This window comes from Podarcis cretensis (genome assembly GCF_951804945.1).
Source record: "Podarcis cretensis genome assembly, chromosome: 2".
In the NCBI taxonomy this organism is placed as follows: domain Eukaryota; kingdom Metazoa; phylum Chordata; class Lepidosauria; order Squamata; family Lacertidae; genus Podarcis; species Podarcis cretensis.
The window spans coordinates 66,167,367-66,181,607 of record NC_137171.1 but is presented as its reverse complement, the minus strand read 5'-3'; the positions used below and the strand labels follow the sequence as shown (position 1 = coordinate 66,181,607).

Genomic DNA, 14,241 nt, shown 5'->3' with positions numbered 1-14,241 from the left:
TTATGCGATTGGTATTTGACCTGAAATATTTGAGGGGGTTTTAAAACACACACTAAGATTTAAATAGTGTGTGTGTGTGTGTGTGTATGAATATATATATATATGAATACTTGTAAAAAGGCAAAAACATGCACTTCCCTTACATTGTTTACTAAACTTAAGGGGGGGGGGAAGGTACTGAAAACTGCTGACACGCTAATACATGGATGACATGTTGCTATAACCTCTTACATAAGCAGCCATTCATGTTTGCCAGCACTAATAATGGACGTATCTGTTACTTTATGTGTAATTACTCCATGCATGATGTTTAAGGAAAGAGGCCAATTATCTGCTTGCTTGCAGGCTCGCCCCTCCTCCTTTTCCTTCAGCTCACTGAATGCAGCTACCAGCAACAACAACCGACGAGACAGAAGGCAGAAATACTTGCCGGACCAGTTGGCGAGCGCAGGTTGGTCAGGTAAATAGCTAGGGAAGCAAGAAATTGGAACGGAGAAAGCACAATTAAAACAGTTGTTTTCACTCTGGAGTACCTAAATTTATTTTAAGAATGGTAGCTACGTTGCTTTGAGAGAGAGAAAATGGGATAATTCAACTTTTGCAGATTTGTAACTAGTGATAGGTGTTACGACTGCAGTCCTATAATTATTTCCTTGAAAGTAAGTAACACTGAACTCAGTGGGAGTTGGTTTTGAGTACAAACTGCCTACTTAGATCTCTCATTCATTTCACTGAGGCTTGTATTAGGGAATGACTATTATCCCCGTGGCAGTTTCCTGTAAAGCAGTAAGTTCTCAGAGTTTCTGTCAACTGAGCTGGGACAGTCAGCAGTGGCGTAGCGTGGGTTGTTAGCACCCGGGGCAAGGCAAGTAATTTGCGCCCCCTAACCCGTGGATTTGCGCCCCTCTAACCCTAACCCCCAGATGTTGCGCCTGGTGCGGCCGGCCCCCCCTGCACCCCCCACGCTACGCCACTGACAGTCAGGGAGGGAAGGAGGCAGAGTATATTTTTATTTTTATTTTTTATTAAAAAATTTATTACATTTTCAGTTTACAGAAAAGAAAAAGGACAAACCAGAAAAAAGAAAGAAAGAAAAACAATCCAACTTTCAAAATACATTTTTAGGTTACTAACTGGACTTCCCCACATCTCCCTCACCCTGTGTTCTTTACAATAAACATATCAGCAAATTATTACCTTGTTTCGTATCTTATTTATATCTTTCAGAGTGTTTTACTTCTAAGTTTAAAGTACCTTTTGTCAAATATTTATACCTTAAGATAATACATAAAATAACTTTAAATTTCAACTTTTTCTTATAACTTAACTTTCTATTTTCCTAATCTAATTGCAGGAGCTAAAATTTCCAAGTCATGCAGATTCTTAACATTCATACAACTTATAATGTTTTTGTAAATAGTCCTTAAATTTCTTCCAGTCCTCTTCCATTGTCTCTTCTCCCAGATCTCGGATTCTGCCAGTCATTTCAGCCAGTTCCATATAGTCCATCAACTGCGTCTGCCACTCTTCCAGCGTGGGAAGGTCTTGTATCTTCCAATATTTTGCAATGAGTATTCTTGCTGCTGTAGTTGCATACATAAAAAAGTTCTATCCTTCTTTAACACCTTTTGGTCCACAATGCCCAGGAGGAAGGCCTCTGGTTTCTTAGGGAAGGTGTATCTAAACACCTTTTTTAACTCATTATAGATCATTTCCCAGAAGGGAGGCAGAGTATATTTTTAATGACAGTTTGGAAAATTTCTTTGCAGTTTGAAAGTCAGAATACTTACTCCACCTTAAACTAACAGTATTATAGTGACTCTAGTTCTTTCTCGAACGATGTCGGGCGGCACTTTTGAGATGGATAAGGGCAGCAAGCTGAATCTTAATCCAGATAAAAAGGGTGTGCTGTTGGTTAGGAAAGCTGACAGACTGGGTGGTTAAACTGTGGCATTTCTTTCTAAACAATGTTAGCAAATTAAGAAAGATTTAGAAGGCGATTACTGTAGATTAAATTGTAGATTTAAATTTAAATTTAATTGTAGATTAAATTATTGCAGTTACTAGTTGTGATGGTTTTCAATAGCCTCCAGCTACAGAGACAGCATGCCAAAGATGCTCGTGGGGACCAAGCATTTTGATCTTGTTGTTGTTTAGTTGTTTAGTCGTGTCCGACTCTTCGTGACCTCATGGACCAGAGCACACCAGGCACTCCTGTCTTCCACTGCCTCCTGCAGTTTGGTCAGGCTCATGTTTGTAGCTTCGAGAACGCTGTCCATCCAACCGTCTCGTCCTCTGTCGTCCCCTTCTTGTGCGCTCAATCTTTCCCAACATCAGGGTCTTTTCCAGGGAGTCTTCTCTTCTCATGAGGTGGCCAAAGTAGTGGAGCCTCAGCTTCAGGATCTGTCCTTCCAGTAAGCATTTTGATCTTACCATACCTAATAACATGCCAGCTTCTTTGGCTGCCTATGTGTTTCTGGGATCAATTTCAAGTCCCCATTTGGACCTCTAAAGTCTCAAATGGTTTTGACCAAGGTTACATGAAAGACCACCTGTCTCCTTATGAACCTGCCTAGCCCCTGGGAAATGGCATCAGAAGCCCTGCTCTCTAGCCCACCAACCAGGGTTCATCAGACTGATGTGTATGAGAAACTGTCTCTTCATTGGTGCTCCCAAATTTCTAGAATCCTATCCCTATATGGCCTTGTCTGTATCTGTCTTTTTTTTCTTTTAACCCTGTTCATTCAGTGTTTTTGTGATCGTTTCACTGGTCATTAGCTATTGTTTTTAATCTGAGTTTTGGACTGTTTTAACATTGTATTTTATTGGGTTCTTTATTTCTCTGTAAGCCACCTCAGGACGGTTCCCTCCAGCCTACCTGAAATGCAGTGTATAATTTAAAAATTACTGTGATCATGGGGACAATAAATTATGGCATAATTAAGATAATAGTTCTCATATGTTTTTGTGATAATTAAGCATGCTTACATTTCCTTGTGACAGCAGGGTAGTGTTAAGTGTTAGTGTTAAGTGTCTTATTTGTTCATTTTATTAATTGTGCCTCATAAAAATCCCAAAGCAATTATTAGGAAAGTATCCTGCATTTTAGAGACTGTCCCTGAAGTCGTCTTCTTCTAGCACATGATATTTCGCTTGAAAGGGACATACAGTGATCATGTGAGACCCTTAATTTTATCTATTAAAGCATAGGAGCAGTTTTAAAAAATGAACTGACTCTATGCCTGGTGTGGAGCAACAGGATTGGTTGTAATCCTGACAACTGATGTCTCAGTGTGTTAAACAATAGGAGGACTAAATTGGCATTGCAGGGGGTTGGACTAGATGACATTTGGGAACCCTTCCAGCTCTATAATGCTATGGCTTCTGGATTACTCAGAACTCTTTGACTGATGTACTGATTAAGGCTTTTGTAGAATGAACATTGTTGCACAGCTTAACAAAAGTTGACAAGCAAAACAGCTGGTTCGGTATGTATGTGCCTTATTTCCTTATAATACTAATGGCCTAAAATAATTCAGCTGCTTTGTCCTCTCTCTGTAATCTTTTGATTGTGTTAGCATTTTTATTTAGAAACTGCCTTGTGTAGCTTTGCAGAAACTAAACAGACTCCACATCAGCAACTGATGCTTATACTAGCAACACCTGGGGGAGAGAAGCAGGCTGGTGGTATGTGGAATAGAGAGTGGGGCTCATACAGAAATGTTAAAACATATTCCTGATTTCCCACATGGGGAGAGGAGAGGACATATTGTCCCTTTCCCTTGTAAAAGAGATGCCTTGGCCCCTCCAGATGTCCTGTTTATTGCCCATTCCTGGTGCTTTGTGCTGCTGCTAGCTCAGTCGTATGCAATCCCACTTCCAGTACTGTTCACACCTGCAAAGGTTTGGGGGCTGTTACACTGACTGGTTTCCAGTCATTGCATATCCTGCAACTTCTGGCTGAAATTCCATAACTTTTTACTACCACAAAATGTTCTAGTTTATTTTTGCCTCGCTTTTGTTTTCCTATAGCCCCTCTGGGCAACAGCCTTGGCGAAACATCACAAAACTAATAAAGCAGATTAAATCCACCACTAATGCTCTCGTATAGTGACAAAAAGAGCATGTTGCAGAATAAACACCAGTCTGGAGGGGGCGCACGGCTGAATGGTCCAGTGGGAAAAGAAACCTTTAAATAGTTCATAAAACGGCACTGGAAAGGCAGGAGAGGCATTTCCACAAGCCGCAAATGATGTGAGAGGCATTATTCCATGAGTGTTTTTGACTCTGCAGCATGGAATGGAGGTGTTGGGTGGAGGTGTCAAGCTGTGGTTGAAACTGCATTAACATATCATGTTATCATAACATATATCAGCGCTGTTTGAATACTTGAGGAAATGTGATAGCCCAGAAATACTGCCTTAATGAAAGTTGCATGGATTTTCTGTAAGAAATGGGTGTTGTTGTTTAGTCGTTTAGTCTTGTCCGACTCTTTGTGACCCCATGAACCAGAGCATGCCAGGCACTTCTGTCTTCCACTGCCTCCCGCAGTTTGGTCAGACTCATGTTTGTAGCTTTGAAGACATTATCCAACCATCTCGTCCTCTGTCGTCCCCTTCTCCTTGTGCCCTCCATCTTTCCCAACATCAGGGTCTTTTCCAGGGAGTCTTCTCTTCTCATGAGGTGGCCAAAGTATTGGAGCCTCAGCTTCACGATCTGTCCTTCCAGTGAGCACTCAGGGCTGATTTCTTTAAGAATGGATAGGTTTTATCTTCTTGCAGTCCATGGGACTCTCAAGAGTCTCCTCCAGCACCATAATTCAAAAGCATCAATTCTTCGGCGATCAGCCTTCTTTATGGTCCAGCTCTCACTTCCATACATCACTACTGGGAAAACCATAGCTTTTACTATACGGACCTTTGTTGGCAAGGTGATGTCTCTACTTTTTAAGATGCTGTCTAGGTTTGTCATTACTTTCCTCCCAAGAAGCAGGCGTCTCTTAATTTCGTGGCTGCTGTCACCATCTGCAGTGATCATGGAGCCCAAGAAAGTAAAATCTTTCACTGCCTCCATTTCTTCTCCTTCTATTTGCCAGGAGGTGATGGGACCAGTGGCCATGATCTTCGTTTTTTTGATGTTGAGCTTCAGACCATATTTTGCGCTCTCTTCTTTCACCCTCAATAAAAGGTTCTTTAATTCCTCCTCACTTTCTGCCATCAAGGTTGTGTCATCTGCATATCTGAGGTTGTTGATATTTCTTCCAGCAATCTCAATTCCGGCTAGGGATTCATCCAGCCCAGCCTTTCGCATGATGAATTCTGCATATAAGTTAAATAAGCAGGGAGACAAAATACAGCCTTGTCATACTCCTTTCCCAATTTTGAACCAATCAGTTGTTCCATATCCAGTTCTAACTGTAGCTTCTTGTCCCACATAGAGATTTCTCAGGAGACAGATGAGGTGATCAGGCACTCCCATTTCTTTAAGAACTTGCCATAGTTTGCTGTGGTCGACACAGTCAAAGGCAGAAGCAGAATTAGATGTCTTTCTGGAACTCTCTAGCTTTCTCCGTAATCCAGCGCATGTTTGCAATTTGGTCTCTGGTTCCTCTGCCTCTTCTAAATCCAGCTTGCACTTCTGGGAGTTCTCAGTCCACATACTGCTTGAGCCTTCCTTGTAGAATTTTAAGCATAACCTTGCTAGCGTGTGAAATGAGTGCAATTGTGCGGTAGTTGGAGCATTCTTTAGCACTGCCCTTCTTTGGGATTGGGATGTAGACTGATCTTCTCCAATCCTCTGGCCACTGCTAAGTTTTCCAAACTTGCTGGCATATTGAGTGTAGCACCTTAACAGCATCATCTTTTAAAATTTTAAATAGTTCAGCTGGAATACCATCACTTCCACTGGTCTTGTTATTTGCAGTGCTTTCTAAGGCCCATTTGACTTCACTCTCCAGGATGTCTGGCTCAAGGTCAGCAACCCCACTACCAGGGGTGTGCGAGACATCCATATCTTTCTGGTATAATTCCTCTGTGTATTCTTGCCACCTCTTCTTGATGTCTTCTGCTTCTGTTAGGTCCTTACCACTTTTGTCCTTTATTATGGTAATCTTTGAACGAAATGTTCCTTTCATATCTCCAATTTTCTTGAACAGATCTCTGGTTCTTCCCATTCTGTTGTTTTCCTCTATTTCTTTGCATTGCTCGTTTAAGAAGGCCTTCTTATCTCTCCTTGCTATTTTTTGGAAATCTGCATTCAATTTCCTGTATCTTTCTCTATCTCCCTCGCATTTTGCTTGCCTTCTCTCCCCCGCTATTTGTAAGGCCTCGTTGGACAGCCACTTTGCTTTCTTGCATTTCCTTTTCATTGGGATGGTTTTTGTTGCTGCCTCCTGTATAATGTTACGAGCCTCCATCCATAGTTCTTCAGGCACTCTGTCCAGCAAATCTAAATCCTTAAACCTGTTCCTCACATCCACTGTGTATTCATAAGGGATTTGATTTAGATTGTATCTTACCGGCCCAGTGGTTTTTCCTACTTTCTTCAGTTTAAGCTTGAATTTTGCTATAAGAAGCTGATGATCTGAGCCACAGTCAGCTCCAGGTCTTGTTTTTGCTGACTGTATTGAGCTTCTCCATCTTTGGCTGCAGAGAATATAATCAATCTGATTTCGATGCTGCCCATCTGGTGATGTCCACGTGTAGAATCGTCTCTTGTCTTGTTGGAAAAGCGTGTTTGTGATGACCAGCTTGTTCTTTTGACAGAACTCTATTAGCCTTTGCCCTGCTTCATTTTGCTCTCCAAGGCCAAACTTACCAGTTGTTCCTTTTATCTCTTGATTCCCTACTTTAACATTCCAATCCCCTATAATGAGAAGAACATCCTTCTTTGGTGTCACTTCTATAAGGTGTTGTAAGTCTTCATAGAATTGGTCAATTTCAGTTTCTTCCGCACCAGTAGTTGGTGCATAAACTTGGATTACTGTTATGTTAAAAGGTCTGCCTTGGATTCGTATCGAGATCATTCTATCATTTTTGAGATTGCATCCCAGTACTGCTTTCGCCACTCTTTTGTTGACTATGAGGGCCACTCCATTTCTTTTGCGGGTTTCTTGCCCACAGTAGTAGATATGATGGTCATCCGAACTGAATTCGCCCATTCCCGTCCATTTTAGTTCACTGATGCCCAGGATGTCAATATTTATTCTTGTCATCTCATTTTTGACCACATCCAACTTACCCAGGTTCATAGTTCTTACATTCCAGGTTCCTATGCAATATTTTTCTTTACAGCATTGGACTTTCCTTTCGCTTCCAGGCATATCCGCAACTGAACTGAACGTCCTTTCGGCTTTAGCCCAGCCGCTTCATCAGCTCTGGATCTACTTGTACTTGTCCTCTGCTCTTCCCCAGTAGCATGTTGGACGCCTTCCGACCTGAGGGGCTCATCTTCCAGCGTCATAACTTTTATATGCCTGTTGTCTTTGTCCGTGGAGTTTTCTTGGCAGGGATACTGGAGTGGCTTGCCGGTTCCTCCTCCAGGTGGATCACGTTCGGTCAAAACTCTCCACTATGACCTCTTCATCTTGGGTGCCCTGCTCGGCATAGTTCATAGCTTCTCTGAGTTCTTCAAGCCCCTTCGCCATGGCAAGGCAGTGATCCATGAAGGGGAAGAAATGGGTAACAACAAGAATTGTTCAAGTACAGGGACAAACGGAAAGATATTTAAAATGTTGGCTAGCAGTTTGGGAAAGGACGCAGCTAATGATGCTAGGCACAATACTACCTGCATATAGAGATAATTACCAGCCAAAATTAGACAGACCCCTGGTATCATGATGCCTGGGTACCAAAAATAGATGCCTATTTTTGCTTTAGGAAGCCTTTCCCTGAGATATCTCCAGAAATGGGTTTATTATTTAGAATATAATGATGGAATTATTGTTTTTAGAGCATGTGTTTGGTCTCCTTCTGTTTCTATCTTGTCCACCACTTTGAAGGCTTCATGTCATGAAATGGTCTATAAATTTGTTAAATGACAAATGTATCAGACAGAGGAATAAGCAAAGACGTATTTGCACTTATTTCCATTCTGTTACCATCTGCTAGCATGGGATAAAGTTTTTTTTTTATCCCTCTTATAAACGGAAAGTAGCTCCTGACTTGAATGAGGCCCAAACAGGAATTTATCCTTGACTCTTAGAGAAATTAATGAAGGGATCTGGTAGAAAACGTAAACTCCCAGGTTTATTTTATTTTTTGCTAAGTATGCACATTCTTAAAGCAAGCATCTTAGCTTATCTTCTTTCAGAGATAACATATCTATATTTACAGAGAGCACATTAATACAATCTGCATTGATAAAGGCAGTATAATGGGCAAAGGGACTTATGGAAAATGAGGTTAAAGGTCTTTTTTAATCAAGAAAAAAAGCCTTACTTCAGCAGGAAGATTAGGCCTATTCTATGTAACTGAGTATGTTTTAGCAGATGTGTCCATACCAGAGCAGTTTCTCCTTTCCCATTTTAAAGTTTTCTTTCTAGTGAAAAGCCTTTTGGCTCAGAAGATATGAGTCAGCAAACAGAGCACAAAGTTCAGAAGAAAACAAGTCAATTGTCACTTTATGGGCCTTCGGGGTTCTCTCGGAAAGTTTTTGGTCCAGCACAGAAACCAGGCAGGTTGCACTTTTCCCTGACCTTGTATTTCTGTCAGGATTGCCAACACCTGGCTGTCACCTGATCTAAGGGCATGTCAGATGAGGTCCTTTGAAAATCCATGTTCTGTATTCTGAAAGTGTACTAAAGATCAGACCAGACATCTATGCCTTCTAGGCCAACCACTTATTCTCCAGGGTGATCTTATAATGATATAAATTTTAATGGGTCTACTCTGAGAAAAACTTAGTTGAACAACATCCAGATCGTTTGTGTTATGAAATAATATATTCTGGAAATAATATATTCTCTTTGGTCCTTTGAAAATGCACCTGATTTTGCTCTCTGCTTTGTCCTTGAAATTCCGTTGACACAGAGGGGACTGCAAAAAGTTCAGGATTCAGAGAGAATATAAAGCACGTTCACAAAATAAACTACCCCCATATCTTCAAAATGACATCACTGGCGTCCACCATTCATGCTCAAATCTTCATGTTGTCTAACCCACGTTGTTAAGTACAGGTGTACCTTGGACCTTGGATTCCTGCAGCCAATCAGAAGCCGCAATTTAGTTTTCGAACGTTTTGGAAGTCAAATGGACTTCCAGAACGGATTCCGTTCGACTTCCAAGGTACGGCTGTGTATAGGAAGAGTCATAGGAGAACCTTGGGTGTGCATGTGTTTATGAATCAATAATGGGCATCTGAGACAATAGCAGAAGTGGGGAAATATGCATATGAATTTGTTCTTTGTGAAAACTGCTATAGTTTTGCCTAGAAGGCTGTTGTGTAATGCTAAGGGATGGTCGAGAGCCAGTGTGGTGTAGTGGTTAAGAGCGGTAGATTCGTAATCTGGGGAACCGGGTTCGCGTCTCTGCTCCTCCAGATGCAGCTGCTGGGTGACCTTGGGCTAGTCACACTTCTCTGAAGTCTCTCAGCCCCATTCACCTCACAGAGTGTTTGTTGTGGGGGAGGAAGGGAAAGGAGAATGTTAGCCGCTTTAAGACTCCTTCAGGTAGTGATAAAGCGGGATATCAAATCCAAACTACTACTCTTCTTCTTCTTCTTCTTCTTCTTCTTCTTCTTCTTCTTCTTCTTCTATGTTGAGAGATGTCAAATGTTTTTTCTCTCCCCAATGGCACTGACACAGAATAGGTGTGAACAGTGTTAGAAACTCAGATATATAAGCTAATCACCAAATGGCAACTTACACCTAGGTTACAGTCGCCACAACAGAATATCTAGGCACCTGTTTAGCAGTAGGGGTGGTGGTGGTGGTGATGATCATCATCATCATCTATACCACTTTGTTTATTTATTGATCAAAAAATAAATCTCAAAGTGGTTTACAACACAATAAAACATCAATGCAGAATAAAAACTAATTCAAGCTTCAAGGGGAATAGTTCAGATCCTTCTCTAAGAGACATTTTCCTTTCCCCATATTTATTTACCTACTTAATTTATATAGCTGCCCTATAATAAAATAATAATAATTTTTATTTGTATCTGAGGCCAGGCTCAGAGCGGCTAACATCATAAAAACAACACAATATGCGTAAAAACAGACATCAATTAATTAAAACACATCTTAAAATTAATTCAGACAAGTTAAAATCTGGGCAGGTGGCAATTGTCAGGTTGGAGTTGAGAGTGGTTAATACTTTGCCAGGACCAACTGTTTTCACTGATCATACAAGGACCTGTGAGCTGGTTAGGGGCCTCCTTCGGGCTTGTTTTATACAAAGAAAAGCACGCCAAACTGCATCCTGCCCAAAGGCCTGGCGGAACAGTAGAAGTACTCTGGGAAGCCCATATGGTGTAGTGATTAGAATGTTGGACTAGGACTTGGGCGGGGAATCAGGTTTCAAATCCCCACTCAGTCATAAAGTTCACCAGGTGACCTTGGCCAGCCACAGCCTCTTAACCTACCTCACAGGGGTTGTTGTAGGTATTAACTGAGGAGGGGGGGCGAACCATGTACACCTTAGAGAAAAAAGTGGGCCATATATGCAATAAATAAATGCTTCTGCATACCTGCTGACTGGAGGGGCCAGCCAGATAGAGATGTCAGTCACCAACCTGGTATCCAGAGATCTCCATGTGGTCACAATTCGACACTTGCCAGTCGCAAAACACGCCTGGCTAATTTCTAACACTGGTTGCTGGGGATCGTGAGCAGCAGAGGGCTATAGTACTCGTATCGTGCTTACTGGCTTCCCACAGGCACCTGGTAGGCAAAACTGGCGTGAATGCCAGTAACAGAGCAGGAATGGCATTCCTTCAAAACTCTTGTGGAGCGTTGTGTAAGAAATTCTCTTTCAAAATCCATTGTCAGATTATGGGAGTTGCCTAATTGCTTAAAGCAATTAGGCAACTCCCATAATCTGACAATGGATTTTGAAAGAGAATTTTCTCAAGACCTGTGACATGTTCTGTTTATGAGGAAGAGAATGGGGTTGTGTACTCATTGAAGATTGGCATCGTTTCAATAACTACAGAGGCATAGTGTGGGAGAGGCATTGGGGCCATGGCCCCGAGCCAACATTTTTGAAGGGGTGTAATCAGGTGCCCCCATGACAGGCAAGGAACCCTGGCAGTGCGCACCCCAACCCCAGCTGCCCAGTCTACCGGGGGGGGAGGGGGTGAGACCGCCCCAGGTGTCAGCAATCCACGAGGCCGCTAGATGAGTACAGTGGTACCTCTGGTTATGAACTTAATTCGTTCCGGAGGTCCATTCTTAACCTGAAACTGTTCTTAACCTGAAGCACCACTTTAGCTAATGGGGCCTCCTGCTGCTGCCACGCCGCCGGAGCACGATTTCTGTTCTCATCCTGAAGCAAAGTTCTTAACCCGAGGTACTATTTCTGGGTTAGCGGAGTCTATAACCCGCAGTGTTTGTAACCCGAGGTACCACTGTATAGGCTTTTCCCATGGCCTTGACTGGCACAATCAGATTATAAGACATGAACCCTCATCTTCAATCCCAGTTTCAGTTTAATTTTGTGTATTGATTTGCATTTCAGATGATGAAGGAAGGTGCTACATGCTGGGAACCTAGCTCTCGAGGACATCAGAGACAGGTAAAAGGTACCACTCCCACAGCTTTCAGTGGTACTGTAGTAAAGTTAGTCTTATTTAGAAAATTATTCTTTGGTCAAGCAAAGGGAGTGAAGCCTTGTGGGAGTTTCATCAGCCACAAGGACCCTGGGAAAGAAGTGTGTATCTTTAAACTCTAGACTAAATGGCTCCTTAGTTGAAAGCTTTATGGGAACCAAGGAAGCCTTGATTTAATGAAAAGATCTAACACCTGAGTTTGAGGGTGTAAACATCTCCCCCCCAGTGATGCTATCTGTCCTTGAATGCTTGTGAATGTGTATCTAGCTAATTTCCACGGAAGGGAGGAAACCCTTTGATTTAAAGTTTGGATTCCAAATTGGCCCAGCTGTCAAGGGGTAAATTGATTGACCAGCAAGCCGGTCATTGGTGTATTCAAAAATAATTTGAGCCTTATGATTGGCTTGAAAGTTACGACGCCTAATGCGAATTGTGAATAAAGGATCAGGGAATTGTTTGAGAAATTGCGCTCTCTGCCATTGCTCTGCAATCCGCAGAGAGGCCCGGCTCTGATGTCCCATCTTATCAGCCGTAGTTTTGCCTTTTGAAATGGAGATCTTCAAAAGCCTTCACCTTGCAGAGTCCTAAAGGTTTCAACTATCCTATTGTGTGTTAGAGCTTGCGAGTATGTATAGCTAGTTATACTATGCAATGTTCTTATTTTCTTATCTGTAACGTTCAAAAGAGTGCCTGCTATTCTAGCATGTTTTTTATGTTATTTTTAAAATAAACCTTTTAAGAATGAAACTGTTTTAGTTTGTGTGCCTTTCCGGAGGGAATAGCTAAGTCCTAGCCTTACGCTTGGTTACGCTCTACCGTAGAACTTCTGCCTGCAAGTCTGTGGATGCAGCTTGTGGAACAGGGGGACAGCCAGGTTAAATGGGTCACAGCCTTCTCCCTGGGTTGTGGTTCTGGGTCCCCTGGACAATAGGGAGTGGTGGCAGCCCTACCGGGTCGTGTTTGTTCTGTTTTGGGAAAAGTAATTAGCCCGCCAACCTTGCCCTAGGCGTCCTAGTCTGGCCGGAGAGCAGAGACAGGAGAAGGGAGGGGCAAGTGGTTGGGGGTGAACATTACTACAGGTACAGTTTTATATATAAATTTTTTTAGTTTCCAATCATACAATTATTATCCAAATCTTAACAAATTTTAACAAATTACTCTTTTTGGACTTCCTTCAGTCTCTCTGGTAATCATCCGTAATTTAATACGCATTCCTTTGATTGCATTGCCATTTGTCTTCCCTCCCTTTTCTATTTCTTTTGACAATACCTCTTAAACTTTTACAGTGCTTCTTGAAACCCCACTAGCGTTGTTTGCACAAAAAGGGACTTTTATATCGACAATTTGTACCAAAAAAGGTGAAAGATAAAGATTTTGTTTTACAACTAGTGGTTCCAGAAAAGAAGCGATCTACTGTTCTTAGCTTAGACCATGAAGACGGCTTGGCGGGTCATATGGGACTACAAAAGACCTTAGAGAGATTGACTCGTTACTTCTACTGGCCTGATGTGTATCAAACCACTAAAGCATATGTGCGTTCTTGTGTAATTTGCCAGAAGGTGGGCAATGACCGTGATAACCTGCCCAATGAGTTAGAGTGTCCCCTTAGAAGCAAATGTTTTGGAAAAGTGGGGAATTGATTTAGTGGGTCCCTTGCCAAAAACTCGCTCAGGGAAGCAATATCTGTGCGTGATCATTGATTATGCGTCTCGTTATGTTTATGCCACAAGTTTGACTAATACCTCTGCTAATAGTCTGGTTAAGGCTTTAATTTCTGCCTTCTGTTCCCTAGGAATTCCTAAAGTTTTGGTGAGCGATTTGGGAACTAATTTTATGGCTAAAGTAACCCAGGAGGTCTTGCGTTTGTCTGAGGTTCGCCACCATACATCCATTGCTTACCAGCATCAGGGAAATGGGTTGGTGGAAAGAGTGCAAAAGACCTTGGTTCAGATGCTGTGCAAGTATGCCCTGGCCCATGGTACTAGTTGGGACCAAGATTTGCCTTTGGTGGTGGCTGCTTATAATGATGCCCATCAAAGAAGCCTTGGGTTTGCACCCAATCAGTTGATTTTTGGAAGGCTTCTGAATACCCCTCTCTCAATGCTTCGAAAAGAGTGGGAAGGTTCTGAGGAAGAGATAAAACTGCCTTCTGTTAGTGAGTATTTTGCCCAATTAAAAGGAACTCTGGCAGACATTTGGCAACTGGCCAAAGAGAATTTAGAGAACGCCCGATTAGATCAAAAAAGAGTACATGATGCCAAAGCTGTGTGCAAACAGTTTGAGGTGGGGGATCAGGTATGGATTTTAAGACCGTCTCGCCCCCACAAGTTAGATGTGAAATGGCAAGGTCCTGGTGTTGTGGAAGCGTGGTTGAGTCCTGTGTGTTACCTTGTAAACTGCAAGGAATTGCACCCCACTGCTCGTGAGTATCATGTTAATTCTTTGAAAGAGTGTGTTGAACAAAAGATCTCT

At 42.2% G+C, this 14,241-nt stretch overlaps 1 protein-coding gene across 3 annotated transcripts in view; it reads left to right on the top strand.

Moving 5' to 3' along the window:
• Positions 1-364: 364 nt before the first annotated feature.
• FAXDC2 (fatty acid hydroxylase domain containing 2) overlaps positions 365-14,241 on the top strand; it is a 46,883-nt gene continuing 33,006 nt past the window's right edge. The window contains exons 1-2 of one of the 3 annotated variants that reach the window (XM_079968300.1): positions 365-451; positions 11,679-11,735. In XM_079968300.1, coding sequence (XP_079824426.1) covers positions 380-451; positions 11,679-11,735 — 129 coding nt within the window. In that variant the 5' untranslated portion in view covers positions 365-379. Of the gene's footprint in view, positions 461-7,646; positions 7,680-11,678; positions 11,736-14,241 lie in introns of those variants that run through there. The other 2 variants (XM_079968299.1, XM_079968301.1) reach the window with 2 other exon arrangements.